The 17,475-nt window shown below is 36.4% G+C and overlaps 1 protein-coding gene across 3 annotated transcripts in view; it reads left to right on the top strand.

Annotated features, from left to right (window-relative positions):
• Nucleotides 1-17,475, top strand: part of frmd4a (FERM domain containing 4A) — a 145,984-nt gene that overhangs the window by 47,612 nt on the left and 80,897 nt on the right. Inside the window, exon 1 of one of the 3 annotated variants that reach the window (XM_058750518.1) lies at nt 16,409-16,782. The exons of 1 other annotated variant lie outside the window; for it this stretch is intronic. In XM_058750518.1, the coding sequence (XP_058606501.1) occupies nt 16,690-16,782 (93 nt within the window). In that variant the 5' untranslated portion in view covers nt 16,409-16,689. Of the gene's footprint in view, nt 1-16,408; nt 16,783-17,475 lie in introns of those variants that run through there. One more of the 3 variants, XM_058750517.1, reaches the window with a different exon arrangement.

The following is a 17,475-nucleotide window of genomic DNA, read 5'->3' as shown; positions in this document are numbered from 1 at the left end:
ATAACAATTGATCTTTTTCCTCAGCATGAATGTGGTACATATTATTAAACTAAAATGGAATACCATGTGCTTAAAGTAACAGTCCACCCAAAAATTTAAAAACATTTTTTTTTATGTGTGTTATTCCAAGGCATGTTGGAATAACACACGTTCTGTAGGGCATGTTGGGAGGATGTGTGTAAGTGAGGTCAAAGCCTGTCTGTGTTTTGAAGGGTTTAGGTTAGGCTTTATTATAGGTGATGTAGAGATGGGGTGGGTGTATTAGACACTCCCCCTTCCCCAGATCACTCGCACATCTCTGGTTTTATTCATGAGTCTTGCTCAATGCTCATTACTCTATAACATGTCCATGTGTGTGTGTCCGCCTGCAGGAAGGGTGTGCGTCACCCTGATATGGATCACCTGGTGATATGATTGGCAGGTCCCTGAAGGTATCATTTTCAGATGGGACACCCCACTGATCTACAGAGTGAGAGTCATTGAAATTGAAATGCAAAGCAAGCCCAGGCCGCTCATGTGATGCTGGCTGACATTTTCATGGCTGGTTTTAAATCTTGCTCGCTCTCACTGTCTTTCTTCTCTCTGACACAAAAAGGCCTTTAGATGAGTCCACTGTCCGGCTCAAAAGACAGACAGAGACACAGATGTCTCTGACATTAATATAGATGTAGAAGACTTTAATATAAAAAAATGCTGCAGCACTGCAGGCAGGTATCCCGACATGAAAAACGACAAAAGTTCAGCAGAAATTTACATATTTATTTTGCCAGCAAAGCAACTTTGCAGCAGGACATTGCAGAAACGCCAGAGTGAATTCATCATGCATTCAAAAGGCTTGAGGCATAAAATGTTAGCATCTCCCCATTAGAACAGCTCAACACAGGAAGTGAAGTAATGGACACAATCACACACACACACACACCTGAACCCGCTCATTAAAAACCAGGGAGAAGGACAGATGGAGAAAGAAGGGCGCTGAGAGATGATAATGAGCTGTTGTGGGAGGAGACAAGCATGTTTTGATTTGAGTTTGGGTTTATAACTAAGATTATAATGATGATGCTTTTGAATGAGGTCACAGCTTTCTGTTTCAGTAGTTTGGGGTCAGTGAGATTTTTTTCAAACTTTCATTCATCAAAGATTAATTGAATATAATTGAAAAAGAGAGTAAGGATGTTTATGATGTTACAAAAGATTTCAATTTCAAATAAATGCTGTTTTTTTTTTTGTATTTATCAGAAATTCATGAAAATATGTCATGGTTTTCACAAAAATATTAAGCAGCACTACTGTTTTCAACATTGATAATAATAAGAAAAATTCAGATTTGCCATCAGAGCATGAAATAAATGTGTATATCAAATAAATGCAGCCTTGGTGAGCTTAAGATACTTTTTTTTTTTTTTAAACACTAAAAAATTAGACCACCAACTTTTGAATCATAATATGTTTTAATGTGATATTCCAAAAAAAAAAAAATCAATAATTTTTTTATTTTTTTATTTTAAAAAATTTAAGTGCAAAATATGTGAGACATTTTGAGTGTGACATCAGATTTGTTTTGATTAGATACAGATTGAAATTATTAATAACTTGCCGTTTATTAAGCGATTCAGATGTTATATCAGCAAGTTCATTCAGTAAAGGATTCATCAGTAATTTTAAGTGTTTTTAAATGATTCATTAAAAGAATCAACTGACTCATGGAGACTCATAAGAGTCATTTTTTTCATAAATCAGACAACACTGTATGATTTTGAATCAGTAAATAGAATCACATTGCTCACACAGTTTACTCTGTTTTGTGTGTGTGTGTGTGTGTGTGTGTGTGTGTGTGTAGTCAGGATAACTGAATAGAAAAATGTGGGGGGATTTTGTGCCATAATTTAGCAGTACTCTTTCTTTTTATCTCATTACAATAAATTCAGTCTGCAGCTCAGGTAAAATATGATTTATTTCGCATGGTGCTGTAGAATCAGCAGAAAACATAGTGAAGGAAACAGTGGCATGAATACTGTAGTATAAAATGCCTACTACTTCAACTTTCTGTATTGCCACATGGAGCAGAATGCAGTATATCTTATAGCATTATGGCTTTTTGTTCCTCAGAATCATTTTCATTCCATTCAAATTGTAACATGAAGAGACACAGAGACCAGCCAAAACTCTTGAGGCACAGATCTGAAAATTGCCCATACATTGTCACAATATTTAGAGTGGGAGTTTAGAGTCTGTATAACTGTTATCCTGTAAAGAAAACCACAAAAACAGTTTTTTACACTTAGCTGTTGGAGACAATCCAAGGCACTGAAGTTGTTTTTACTTTAGTATGCAAGCATTTGAGGACATATCTATAATTACTGGGTGTTATCATTCAGAAGCTAAAAGTAATAGCAGGTGAACTGGCAGTTAAATCAAGTTAAACCAGAGTTACAAGTATTGATAATAAAGCAACAACAGATAAAGGAATAAAAACTATAATTAAGTACACTTAGAAATGTTTCCTTTGAAGTCAATGTGTTGACATCCAATAATGTTTTTTTGCATGCATCTATCTATCTATCTATCTATCTATCTATCTATCTATCTATCTATCTATCTATCTATCTGTCATTTTTGTCAATCTATATCCATTTTTTTCAGCAGCATCTCCCCATTACATACTTCACTGAGTGTTTATGAGTACATGAATTATAATTGTTATTGTTATTATGCAGAACACTTGTTTCTGCTTGGTGACTCAATGAGATTTTAGGTGATCATGATTGAATTTTTAATTGTCAGTGTTTTGCTTGGATCCCTTATAGTGGCTGAATGACTAGAGGCACAGTTTACGCACACACTTTGGATGATTATGAACACGGATATTTAGTACACCTCATGCATGAAATTGGTTTATGCGATTCAGAATGTCACTTAGATGAGAGAGTTAAAGATCAGATGAACACACACACACACACACACACACACACACCATCTCTTTTCCACATGTGCAGTCATGCAGTCAAGTGTGTGGTGTTTCTGTGAAATGTGAAAAAACAGCATAGATATTTCAAACTGCACTACTTTTTAACACTTGAATTATCAAATTAGCATTTGATTTTTAATGGTGGGTAAGAAAGAGTCAGATATTTAAATAAGTTTTAGGGAGTGTCCTGCTATGGTTTGCAGTAATATTATGTGTGACCTCATCAGAAGATGAAATTCATTTACATACTTTTTTAATTTACACGACTTTACGCATTCCATTTTTAATTTGATAATTTTTGAGTTTACTTTAAACCCCACAATTAACTTTACATTCTATTTCATATTCTTGAATTTACATTGCACTGCACTTTTTACTTTTAAATTCGGGTTTTACACATTTACATATATTTTACATTTAATTCCACCCAAAATTTGGCATGATTTTACATTAGTTTTGCATTATACTTTACATTTTATACTTTACATACATTAATTAATTTTGTATTTATGTTCTACTTAGAATTTGACTTTTTTTTAAAAGCAGCCCTGTAGGGAGGTGAATGTACCCACACATGTGTGTGTAGCTGTGATTGTAATAGCATATTCTTATGCAGTATGTTAAGTGTGTGTGCGTGTGTGTGTATGCAGTAATGTTAAAGTATTTTACCATGTTCTTTGGGAGTCTCTTGACATGCTCCTGTTGTGACTTTAATACCCAGAATCCTCTTGAAACTTTAACTCAGATTATGTTTAATTTATATGAGATCCACGTGCTATTCTGGAGTAGATGGTGTGTGTGTGTGTGTGTGTGTGTGTGTGCGTGTCCTTGAATTCCTCTGAATTATGGCTGTTCTCAGTATAAAACTGGGCTGAGTTTAGTAGGGCAGAAAATGCTGACTCGTGACTCACCGTACTGCATCTTTATCAGAGAGATTCACAAACACAGGTTCCCATCGATGGTGTGTGGGCATTTGAGTCTGAGTGTGTGTGTGTGTGTGTGTTTGAGAGAGGGAAGCAGACAGCGAAATAGGCCAGAGAGCCAACACTGACTCAGGTGGAAAAGTAGGGCATTGTGGGTAGTAGACACAGTGATGACATAAAGATAGAGAGTAAAGGAAAAAAATCAGTAAGAATAAAGTACGGATGGAACGAAATATAGAAAGACAGAAGACTGAAAGAGTGTGAGGATATCAGTCCACACTGCTGCAGTCGAGGTCACCTTGATATACAGAGAGACACACAGAGAATACAGAGAGCCCTTTATTGCACACATAAACACACACATTCAGTGCAGAAATCACACTCAAAATCTGTGGTTTGTTGACTGACATCGCAGGTGAGATTTAATTGTGCCAAAAATGCATTGCATAACCTTGAATGCTCAATTTCAGTGATATTTTTGTGTTTTGGATAACTTTAAAAGTGTGTAATGTTAGTTTAGCAACAATATAACTGACAATATCTACAGGATGAACAGTAGTGATGCCTAAACAGATTGTAGTCTGGTGTATGTGTAGGTTAAGAACCACTGAGACGAAAACCACTTTGTGGTCTTGTGATTTAGACTCTTGACCTGAAGACTATTTAAGAGGTTAAAGTGGACACACTATAGTGCTTAATCCTGTTTAGAAGACAAGCAGGGTGAGCGTGAGAGAGAAGGAGCTAAAAGATCTGTAATGCATGGTCTCAAGTTGCTTTTATAAAAATACAGCAATAGTAATATGATAAAAGACGGGAAAATTTATTAAGCTCTCCATTATGCATTAAATCTTTAACATAATATTTAATTTAATTAATATTAATATATATATATATAATATAATATAATTTAATGCTGAAATATAGTTTGATAATATCGTAATATTAGATAAAAATTATATAAATATTTGTTAATTATACTGTTGTTATCTGTTAATTACCCTAATACCACTAATGTGATAAATATATAATATTATACAATTAATCTCAATCAAACTGCAGTTGGGTTATTTTAATTAATAATAAAAATTAAAAAAACTTGAGTTATCTGTTTTTGCAAATGAACTCTTCATATATATACATATACATGTTGAATAAATAAAATGTATAACTTTTTTAACTGAAAAAGAGAAATGAATGGATAAAGGATGGGCAAAAGTAACAAAATGTGAAATTCAAATTAGTGCAAATAAACTTTAATAGTGTTAAAGGAATCCCTTTATATATAAATGCAAATCCAGCTTAAGGGCAGAGACAGAAGTAATGAGAAATTAGAAACAGCCTGAAAAACAGAATCTTCATGAATTTTAATTCTGGCTTCGTTTTGCTTTGTTGAAGTTGATGTCAGTGCAAACACTGAGAACTTTGTTGGCAAAATGTGTAAATTGCCTGTGTATGTGCCAGTGTAAATAATGCCCCACCTGACCCAGTGCAGGACAGACACTAAACAGATGGAGAAAAGTAATCAAACAGACCTGATGTGAGAGCATGTTTTGGCTCTTTTTACTCCTGATGTCAGTGGATGAGCATGTAGTTGTAAGTTGTAAATGTCAGGCTGATAGTGTCCATGATCTTTCTTTGATGAACAATGATTTCTGATTTGAAACGGCTTCAAACACACAGGCTGGTAATTGGAACCTTGGCTTAGTGAATATTGCAGTCGCTAGGGACAATTGCATGTACTAAGGTAAGCATTACTATACTATTAAATATACTTTGAGTTATGGATTTGAATAATAAAGACCCTTAGACTTATATTCAGAGGCATAGGTTAATAAAAATCTGTATCTGTAAACAGCAGTACCATAGTAGATTAAGGAAGTGATGTTTATCAGTTAAGGAAAGCTGGAAAGAGGCTTTAGGTCAGGACTAAAACGGATCACCTAAGTCTTTCTCCTCTCTCGTGTGTGTGTGTTAAGCCTAGAAGAGCATGTGAGTGGTTGCTGGTCATGTTTGTATGTGCACTGAAGAGAAATGTTGTTTCTGAACCATGAATGCGACCGAGTTGCAATGTTAATTTGCTACTGAATGGACGTGGAGAGTCAAAATAAGGTCAGAGCGCTTTGGATATCTGACAGACGGCTGTGCTTAATCAAAAAATGTGCTCTGGTGAGGACGTTGGCTGTGACATTGAACATGAACAGCAGGAACTTTGAGTCAGTCCCAGTGCAGAACGAAATAATTCATGTGACAGTGAAGCGGAGTGTCTTCCTGGACTAAAAACTAAAGTTCACCATGTTCCCATTTATGGTAAGAAAGCATTTTAGAGTTACACTAGAAAAGTGCAAATACTTGATTATGTCTATGAATTACAGAGCCTCTAAAATTATGGCAAGTGCAAAAAAATTATATTTCAATGCTTTTGCATTTTCCCACAAAATTCACCTCTGCCAAGAAACTTTGCATTTGATTGCAAACGTTTTATGATGGAACTAATGCAAAGTTTTCCAGGGGAACATCATAGTTTTTCTTACATACTTTATATATTGAAAAGGATCGTTTTAATGAAGTGCATTGTGATTTTATATAACCAGTGCTTGCCTATGCAAATATACGCGGTGCTTGCCCATGCAAAACTCACCGCCACTATGTGGGTTTTGCCCTGCAGTTTAGGTGTGTATGTTGTTTTAAATGCATTGATATGTGGTTTAGAACAAAAATACATGTAATGGTAGGTACATTACATTTTGAATGCGCAAAAATATACTATAATCTAATTACTTTTGACCTCTGCAGATGAGGTGCCTCAGCAGGGTCAAAGGTCATTATCACCCACACTGAATTTGGGTTCAAGGGGTCAACAAGATTTTGATGTAATGAATTGTCATGTTAAGGTGCGTGTGAGTTTGTGAATCTGTCATCTTCATGGAGGTCATACTGTAGGTCAACACTCTTTGCATGTCAGTGTTTTGCTTGCATCAGTCCTGTCATCTTATCTGATTATTTGTGCAGTGTGGGTTTGTTCTGTGTTGGTGTTAATTGGAATATATAATGATGTTGATGGTGTAAGTATACACTATCGTTCAAAAGTTTGGTGTCAGTCTGTTTATGCTTTTTTGTTTTTTACTGTCTCTTCTGCTCACTAAGGCTGCATTTATTTGATCAAGCATACACTAACAACAGTAAAATTGTGAATTATTATTCAAATTTCAGTGTTCTATTGAAATATATTTTAAAAATGTAATTTATTCATAGATAGCAAAGCTGATTTTTTTACAGTCATTACTCTTCAGTGTTTTCAGTGTCACATGGTCATTCTAATATGCTGATTTAGTGTTGTGCTGCTTAATATTTTGAGGAAACTGAGACATTTTTTACGAATAGAAAATAATCGATTTATTTGAAATGAAAACATTTTTGCCTTAGGCTTTATCTCCTGGCACATTTTGTAATGCTACAAAATGTGAATCTGACCTTGTGACTATTGTTTTAAGAAGAGTGACAAATAGTTTCTATTGTATTTAAATCTGCTCATGCCTCTGTGCTGTTAAAATCAAAGTGAATAAGTTTCCATGGTATTCAGACAAATGAGAAAATGTGTTTCTATGGTGTTCAGCTCTATAAAAAGAAGCTCTTTAAAAATGCTAAGACCTCTGATCATTTTGCATTACGCAGTAGATAGTTTAAATTAAATTCTGACAGTGTGAAGCACACGTGAATGCATATTTTGTGTTTGATCATTGATTTAGCATATGGCCGCCTCTGCATTGGGATGTTTTGTAGCTTCGCATTTGCACAAGGTGAGCTAGAATAACTCGGCGTGTATGCAAATGCTCACAGGATTAGTTCTGTTTGATTAGCCAACAGCTGTTAGCATCTGTAAGTGTGTGTGTGTGTGTGTGTGTGTTCTCTGGCTGAAATTTAAACTGTGACTCAAATGGAGTCACATCCTGCTATTTATAATTACACCCCTGTGTGCTTTTCTCTCATCTTTCTGGCTTGCTGCACACACGTTAAAGGAAAATTTGCTGAAAAGTTACTCATCCTCAGGCCATCCAAGATGTAGATTAGTTTGTTTCTTCATCAGAACAGATTTGGAGAAATTTAGCATTACATCACTCCTCTGCAGTGAATGGGTGCCGTCAGTATGAGAGTCCAAACAGCTGATAAAAACATCACAATAATCCACAAGTATTCTGGCCAAAATCCATAATACATATAACGCTGCCTCCAGTGAAAATTTCCATCACTTGTTGTCCTCTGACATCAAAATCCAAAATCAAAATTGGACTGTTTTTACTTGTGAACGGTGCTTGATCTGTGCATATTTCTCTCCTGATTCAGACAAGATGACTTTTTTATACTGGAGAAAGCAACATTATGTTTAGAGGTGCAATGGTTTGAAGTTAAAAACATCTTAATGATGGATTTGTTTATTACAAACACATTCTGACGGCACATTCTGGACTCTCATTCTGACGGCACGCCATGTTGAGAACACTAATCACATTGCATGAGACATAAACAGCAGTAAACTCTCGATCAGTTACATAAGTTTCCAGACTCGGCCTTGTTTTGTGGCCGGGGCATCACAGAGACATTCTTGGCCCTTCGTTAATGGGCAACACAAAGCCGCATTGATCAGAAGGCCTGTGTGAATGAGACGGGCATTAGACACAGACACCCTCGCGGGTCCTCCTCATCCTCATGGGTCCCGGTACACAATGGGGTCTACTGTGGGTCCACTGCCCCCAGGAAGAGGCGGACACACTGTTCCACACACACATAGATGGTTGGTCATCCTCAGTAATGAAGTTTTGTCCCCATGTGAAGTGAGCTGGACAGTCTGTTTTTGTCTCAGTGATGTCCTGCGTGTGAGAGTGTGAACGGCTGGAGGAAGTGTGTGAGAGACTTAGACGTGTCATGTGGTTGTCATACGTTGCAGACTTTCAAGAATTGAGCCAGGTCTTCACGTGGCTGCGAACGCATATGCAATTAGAGGTTTTTCTGGGATGTGGAGCTCAATCTAATATTCTCTGGACTGGGACGGACCTCTGAGAAGCAAAGCTAAGGGATCGAGAACTTTCTGGCTGAGAACATTGATTTAAAAAAAAAAGTATTGGGAGTTTATCCTAGAATTTGGACATTGAATGTGGACATGTCAACATTCCTCTTAAGGATGTTCAGATTTTTGGAAAGTGGATGTGCATTTTGGCTGTAGTGCGCAAACATTTGATGTAAACAACTTTGTTTTCCTCGTATTTGAAGTTGTCATTGGTTTATGTTGAGTTAGTTGTTTTGGTTTGTCCATCATGACACTGGCAGCAAGACTTGATGACCTGGAAACAACTCTGGAGCACATGCTAATGGACGTGTTTGTAAGTCAAATTACATTCTTTTTTTCTTTTTGGCTTTTCAAACAGGGGTTTTGACAGTAATTCCATAGAAGAAGCATTTTGGGTTCCTCAAATAACCACTTTTTTTTTTCTTATAGTGTGAAGAACATTTTAATATTCTGAAGAATTTTTTCCACTAAAAGGTTCATTGCAAAGGTTCCATGGATGTTTTGAACCACAGATGCCAATAAATAACCTTTATTTTTAAGAGTGTTTAATGTTGTGCCAAAAATACCATGATACCATTTTGCATGTGTCACCATGATGTTCTTCGAAGCAACTTGGGATACCATTTAAATACCTATTTATCATCATGATATATATCAAAGTACCATGGTATTAACATGTGTTATTACCACTGTCTATATCATATTTTTTAATACACTCTTAAAAATTAAGATTCTTTATTGGCATCTAAGGGTGCCATGTAGAACTTGTAAAATCCATGTAACCTTTACATTGCAAAATAGGTTCTTATTTTGGAGAAAATTATTATTAAAAAGTACTTCAGTTCACACTAACAGAAAAGTGTCTTTAAAGAGGTTCCAAAGGTTCTTTGGGGAGCCCAGAATTGTTCTTTGTTTTTAGAACCCTTATTTTGTATATATTATAAGAGTGTATTAGATATTTCACCTCAAAAATAAAAATAAAGTATATATTATCATTTACCCATGCCGTGCTAAAGCTGTATGACTTTCTCTCTTCTGTGTAACCCAAAAGAAGATATTTTGAGACATACTTTGAAAGTGTTGTTTTGGACCTCATTGACCTTCAGTGTATGGCAAAACAGTTCTTCAAAATATCTCCTTTTGCATTACATAGAAAAAAACTAAGTAATACGGGTTTAGGACGACATGGTTGAATAAATTATGAATTTTCATTTTGGGTGAACTATCCCTTTAGGGCTTGAGTTGTTTTTACCTGATCTTGGCTTGTGCTCAAACATGTGTTTCATCAGTGTCTGCAAGGTGATGAAAATGATGATGCCGATGAAAAAGTTTATGCTGAAGTTTCACCGCTGTAAATAATTCAATCATCTCTCCTGAGTGACACACCGCAGGCCTGACAGATGCTTGAGACTTGTGCAGTGCAGTGCAGTCTGGTAGTTTGTGTGTGTGTGTTTGTGACAACTGAGGACATAAATTTGTATAATGACAAGGGTATGACAGGTATTACAAGGAGAAGGTGACTTTTCAGGATATTACCCCATGTCCCCACTTTTCAAAACGCTTATAAATCACACAGAATGGAGTGTATTGAAAATCTGAAATACCAGACAGTTTCCTGTAAGGGGTAGGTTTAGGTGTAGGGTTGGTGTAGGGCAATAGCACATACAGTTTGTACAGTATAAAAACCATTATGCCTATGGGATGTCCCCACTTTTCACAAAAACAAACATGTGTGTGTGTGCAGTTGTGCATGTGTGCCAGTTAAAGAAAAACTGCTATAATTTCCATGATTAGGATTGCACTGAAACACAAAGGCCTGAATTTTAGGGAAGGATTTAGGATTGACTTCAATGTAATGTTGCTGTTACCTATCTAAAAGAGATTTTAGCCTTGTGAATGATAAAACAAGTGGGAAAACCCCATAGACTTACATTGAAGGAGGGATTTGAGCTTGAGGATTGACTCTTTTGGGCTTGTAAAAAAAAAAACACTCATGCACAGAACATGTTAGCAACTGCATAATACTCTGCTAAACACCCAGAACTTTGCAGTCTTTAAAAAAACTAGTTGTTTGTGTGTGTGTGTAAATGAAAGATAATACAATCAGCATGTCTTTCCTTATTTCTGTTTAATGACTGTTTAATAATAATAGTGTGGATTGTGTAGTCACTGAGAGCCGAACAGCATATGTGATTCTGTCTCTCATCAAGAGCCTGCAGTGCCTTCAGGAAATCTAAGAACAAAGCTCTGATTATTTTTACCCAACCGGTTCATAATCCCTTTATTTTAATCTCCGGACGTAAAATGTTTCAACAATGCCTCTGATGTTATTTTTGGAAAAGATTAATTTAGTTCCACAAAAAAGTTTCAGTCTGTCAGATTAAATGCTGGTTTTGGTGATGCACAGTGTTTTGTCGTCAAATCTTTTAGGAACAAAGAATGAAGGTTATTTTCCCAGAGGTGTATGCTGTCCCAAATCAAAAATATTTTATATAAGGATGTGATGTAATTGTACTCTGAAGTAAATAAGAATTTGAGGTAGATGCTCTGGAGTCTGTATGTTATGATATACACTCTGTTTAAAAGTTTGGGGTTTGGTTATAGTGTTTTATTTATTTCTTATTAATTAATTAATTAATTAATTAATTTTTAAGATGCCTCTTATGCTCACCAAAGCTGCATTTTAATTTATTTAAAACATTTTTTTACCAAAAATACAGCAAAATTGTGAAATAATATTACAAATAATTTTAAATAATTGTTTTCTATTTTAATATATTTCAAAATATAATTTTGTGATGCTTAATATTTTTGTGGAAACGGTCATAAATGTTTTTCAGGATCCTTTGATGAACAGAAAGTTCAAAAGAACAACATTGATCTAAATTATAAATCGTTTATAATATTATAAATGTATTTGATCAGTCCTTGCTGAAAAGTATTACGTTTTTCCAAATAAAAAAAAATCTGTCTTACTATGTAATTACACTTTTTATTATGTAAAAACGTGTGTGTGTGTGTGTGTGTGTGTGTTGATGATTCAGTAGTTGTGATGGCAGAGGGCATGGGCAGTAGTCTGTCACTGGTCACCATGGGAACAGTGGGGTGGTGTAAAGGGCAAAGCTGGCCGTGAATCCATTTTATTGCCCCTCTATCACACACACACACACTCAAACACATTTGCACAGTGTATATGTGAGTCTCCCAAGAGTAAGAACGGCCAACTAGAGGACAGGGTGAACCCAGTGACTAAAGAATGAGCGATAAACTCCATTGTGTGTGTTTGTTTGGCTTTGGCTAGTGTGTTTGGCAGTGCTGTATTCAGTGATCTCTGTTGTAAATGCACCTCACACACACAGCATTGTTCCAATGCTTCAGCCTGTAGAAACTGCAGGTTCTATGTTTCCAGCTCACAAAACAGCGACAACCAGTATTCAAACGTTGCACCATGGACAAAACAGTCAGTCCCTCTCGCTGTTGTGGTTTATTTGGCTTTTATAGAATAGGTTTTTGGAAGATCTTTATGTGCCTTCGTCATGTGTTATGTAAGATGTCTTTTAGTTCATGTACCGGTGAAGGGGGCGACTCCCATGTATTGTCTCGCATTGATTTTTCTGCCACTTTGATATGTAAAAGGAACCATATCACAAAAAAAAAGACGATTTTCCATGCCGCAAAACCTTTATGTATTGAAATGGTGAATTTATATTTTACAATATGATTATTTTTATCTCACAATTGGAAACTTATTTCCTATAATTGAAACTTATTATGCTGTATCTCATAAATGCAACTGTATTTTCTGTCATTGTGTCTTTATATCTTGCACTATAACTCAAAATTACAACTATATTTCTTGTAGCTACAACCTTAAATCTTACAATTTTGAACTTTTATCTTACAAAATAACTTTTTATATACTTTCAACTTAATTTCGGATACTAGCTACCAACTATATTTCCCGTAATTGTGACTTGTTTTTACTTTATTTCTTACAATTGCAGCTACAACTTCACAATCTTACAATTGTGACTTTATATCTTACAATATGACTTTTTATTGCGCAATTGCAACTATATTTGCCATTCTTGCACTTTTTATATCTAATAAATAACAATTGAAATTTTCCATACATTTTCTCATAAAATTGATATCCCATTAATGCAGCTTTATTTACCCTAATTGTGACTTTATATCTTACACTATGACTTAGCTAACAAATGTGTTTTTTTTTCTTTCTCATAACTACCTTAAATCTTACGATTGTAACTTTATATCTCACAATATGACTATTTTCCGTATTGTAAACTTCATCGCAATTGACAGTTCGCAAAGTTTGTTTTATTTTGTACTTTGAAGCAGAGACCGGCTTCTATATAAGGTGAAGTGAAATGATAATGTGAAACTAAATTAAAACTTTGGGTGCTGAAATTGTGTTTAGCAGAATACCTTGACTAAGATTCTCAGGGGAAAAAAATAAATTCTAGAAATCTTAGAATATGGCTCCTTTGAATATTCTCTTCTGAAACGGATAAGTAGCTATTTCCCAATACCATCTGCAGCGCCTGATAACAGATATGTGCTTTATTTTAATGAGGAAAATTAAAGTGGCTGTTGATCATTTGTAGACTCAATAACCCCAGAAGCGTTATCAATTTGCTTCACTGAAGTGAATTATTCCAACATGGCGAACAAATCATTGCTGTCAGCGCTCGTGTTTTCCCTCTTTCTTGTTTCACTCTGCGTTCTCAGCCTCACCCTTTCCCACGATGAGTATTACGAAACTCTTTCCTTCTCCATCCAATTGTCTTCCGTTCATACCAAAGTAGGACTTACACCGGGTTCAGACGGGGTTCTGAGAAGAGCGTTGGTGGGGATAGATGTTTTTTTGTGTGTGGGGTTTTGCAGTAATTATGGTAATTTATGAAAACTCGCTCTGGATAACAGCCACACAAACTGCAATGGACGCCATCTGAGACACAAACACACACACACACACACAGTGCCATGGGCTAAGATTACAGGGTGCAGTGTAAACAGGGTCTGGATGAGCCCCTGCAGTCCCAGAACAGAGGCAGAGCTCCAGAACTCCATTAAAACATCTCAGCAAGAGTCGAACAGCCTCCCCCATCGCCTGCTGTACACTCTCTTTTGTGTCATTGAAGGTGCTTTGAGATTTTGTTTGTGTTATTATATTGGATAAATTCATTTAGCCGAACAGTAAGAGTGTGACAGGTTCATTTACCATGTTTTGAATGGTGACATGTTGTTCACCTATTTGCTAAAATGGCCTGCTGTGTTGGAGAAAACGCTTGGGAAGGTGTATGTGTGTGTGTGTGTGAGTATATTGTATATGAGTTAGTACTCGTATCCCCGGGCATTTTATCCACTCTCGGGTTGTATTAAGAATGTCACGGTTACACAGGAAGTAATAGCTTGGTTTAGTGTGTGTGTGGGGAGGGAACCAACACACATGGTGTGACAAATTTATCAGTTCCCCTGTTCCCTATCTTGGTTTATCACACTGGCATAATTTAGCTATTAAAAAACAAACTGTATATAAGCAATATAAGGCAAAGAGCCATCTAAACCCTCAGTGACTTTGCAGTACGGTAAAAATAGAAACGGTTTTTAATATACCTAATCTAGAGCAGCTACTGAATGAATGATGCTGAGCAGGGATTAGAAGGAAAACTCCTGGCTCTCTCTCTCTTTCTTTCTCTCTATATATTTGAAAAAGAATAAATCTTATTGGTCTTTTCATGTTCTTACCGGTAATAAGATAAAAATTCCTTTTCCATGGAAAGCTTTATGAAGTCTTCACAGTGCATGTCTAATAAGAATATGAGGAGTATTTCCAGTGTTTAATGTTGTAATTTTTAGACATAGAGAGAACACAGTTAAAACTAGATTTTTACATTTTCTATAGTACCTTACATGTGAGTGTTACTTACTCGTGTAGAAGTTGTTGATGCTGGGAGGGCAATTCTCAGCCTTTTTGACTCAAATGCCCCCGTTGTCCTACACAATTTTTGAAGGCTCATCCAAAATAGGCTAAGATGATATTTTCAAAAGATTTTGGGGGGAAATTGTAAAAAAAAAAAAAAATCTTGTTTTTTTCCCCTCCATTTTATTTAGATTAGAGTTCAATTATTTGAATATATTAATAATATATTAAAGGTTATATTTTAATGCAGTTAAACATTACTACCTACCTTTTGGAACAACGTTTATGAGTGTACCCATGATGTCTTATAGTGATATTTCACCTCAAAATAAAAATTCTGTCATCATTTACTCACCGTCATGATGGTACAAATTTTCTTTCTTTCTTTCTGTCTTATTTGTTGATGCAATGAAAGTCAGTGGTGTCCAACTGAAAATTTCTTCAAACTACTTTATTGTTTTCACAGAAGAAAGTAAATTATACAGGTTTGGAACAGCATGAGTATGACAGAATTTACATTTTGGGGTGAATTATCCCTTTAAAATGCCGTTGAAGCGTGCAACTCACTAGAGTTTTGTCTTCCAGGATTGAATCAGTTTCTTGAACATTACAGGATAGTTTTTTGTAATATAAGCTGTCATAATCATAAACACAACAGTATGTCACCTCATTCCAGTGCAGTTTCCAGACAAACAATCTCCATAAAACTCACTTAATACTACACTTTTAAAAATAATGGTTCCAAAAAAATGTTTTCACAGTGATGCCACAGAAGAACCATTCGATGAACTTTTCAATGAACAGTTCTTAAAAGAACCTTTTATTTTCTTAGTGTGAAGAACATTTTAAAATTCTAAAGAATCTTTTTCCACTATAAAGAACCTTTAGTGCAATGGAAAGTTATTAAGAGTGTAGCCCTCTGCTTGCTTCATTGAGTTCTGAAGAGCAGAGAAGGACGGACAGGCATTTAGTGCAGTTTTTAACAAGACATGGTCCCTGTTAGGACATACAGGCGATAATGTCCTACACACATGCAACGATCCCTAGTGTGTAATCTTGTTGGCAGCTTGAGGGTATTTTCCTTTGTGTGTGTGTGTGTGTGTGTGTAGTCTGTCTGGTGAAAGCAGCCATGGGATTTACAGCTAATCTGAACAGCAGATGGCAAAACATCAGATATTCTGTTTGAGCAAGAGAATGGATATTTTACAGCACACACACACACGCGTGCTTTATCCCTCGTCATAAACATTGACATATACACATCTTTGCTTTTTAAACACATGCATATATTCTTGTGGAGCGTCACGTGACTCACGTGTGCGTATGCGATAATACTCATATTAATCCAGTGACCTGAATTGAGTTTGACTGGAGGAAGCAAGGCTGACGTATCTGGAGCGGAGCGCACACGCCATTCCACGGCTACTTCCAGAGACAGAGAAAGAGAGAGAGAGAGAGACAACAACCTCCCTCCCTTCTGCTCGCTCTCTCACTCACACGCGCTTCTCCTGAGGAAGCAGTATGAAAGCCGACACAGTATGGGCTGAAGACCATAGTGAGGACTCCCACCGCTGAAAGACACAGGAACAGAGGCAAAACGGACAGAAAGAGTGCAAGAAACACCAACAAAGAAGGTGCGAACACATTCAAAAGCAGAACCAGGAGAGACAGGCTGGAAAATTGGCGGGAGGGAGCCGTGGAGACGGAGCGAGAGAGAGGAACACCCCGTCTGTCTGTGGCGGGACAGCAGACGCCGAACGCTCGCGGACCAGACACTCACACTCACACCATGGTGGTCCAGGCAGCCGTAACGCCCGGTAGGACCCGCAGGCTTCTGCTCAAGCTGCCGGTGGGGACGCTGAGGCGTAATAGCGAGGAGAGGGTAAGACGTCTTGTGTGTTTTTGAATGCTGGCTCAAGGTTATCAAGGGCTGTCAGTGTGTAACACTTGTGTGTTAGTTTGTCTGCAGCTGAGGAGACAATGGATATAATTAGCCGTTTATGTGTTGTCATGATGGATGTGCACCTGCATTAGTGCTTTACAGGGAATCTCAGTGAATTGCTTCATATGGCTCTTATGAGGGTTACTGTCACGGTTATGGCTTTCTGAGGTCTGTGACAGTTCGAATGACAGTGTTGCGTAATAGTGTTTATTCACTGAAGATACTGGTATGAGGTAAACATTACCCCAAAACACGCAGAATCCTGCCCAGTTATGTGAATCACGTTAGCAGACAAAATACGGCGAGCTTTACCTCACTGCACTGACTGTCATTTACTGGAACTGTCACAGGGTAAAAGTTCTGTCCATACAGATGTGTGTGTGTGTGTGTTTACTTTCGTTCTCCGTGTGGGTGTGTGCATCTCTATATGCGTATGTGTGTGGGTGGACACTTTGTGCCATAAAAAGAAATAATAATTTAATAATCATGGAGATTCAGGTTCTTAAAAATCACAAATGCAAAATAGCATGATGATTTCATGCCTGTTGATTTCATCATATAAATTTGTATAAATATGTGTAATAAAATTATATAGGCAGTTTTATCATATTATTAAATTATTTATTAAATATA

Source organism: Onychostoma macrolepis, chromosome 18 (assembly GCF_012432095.1).
Source record: "Onychostoma macrolepis isolate SWU-2019 chromosome 18, ASM1243209v1, whole genome shotgun sequence".
In the NCBI taxonomy this organism is placed as follows: Eukaryota; Metazoa; Chordata; class Actinopteri; order Cypriniformes; family Cyprinidae; genus Onychostoma; species Onychostoma macrolepis.
The sequence above is the reverse complement of the archived record's forward strand: the minus strand, read 5'-3'. Positions and strand labels throughout refer to the sequence as shown.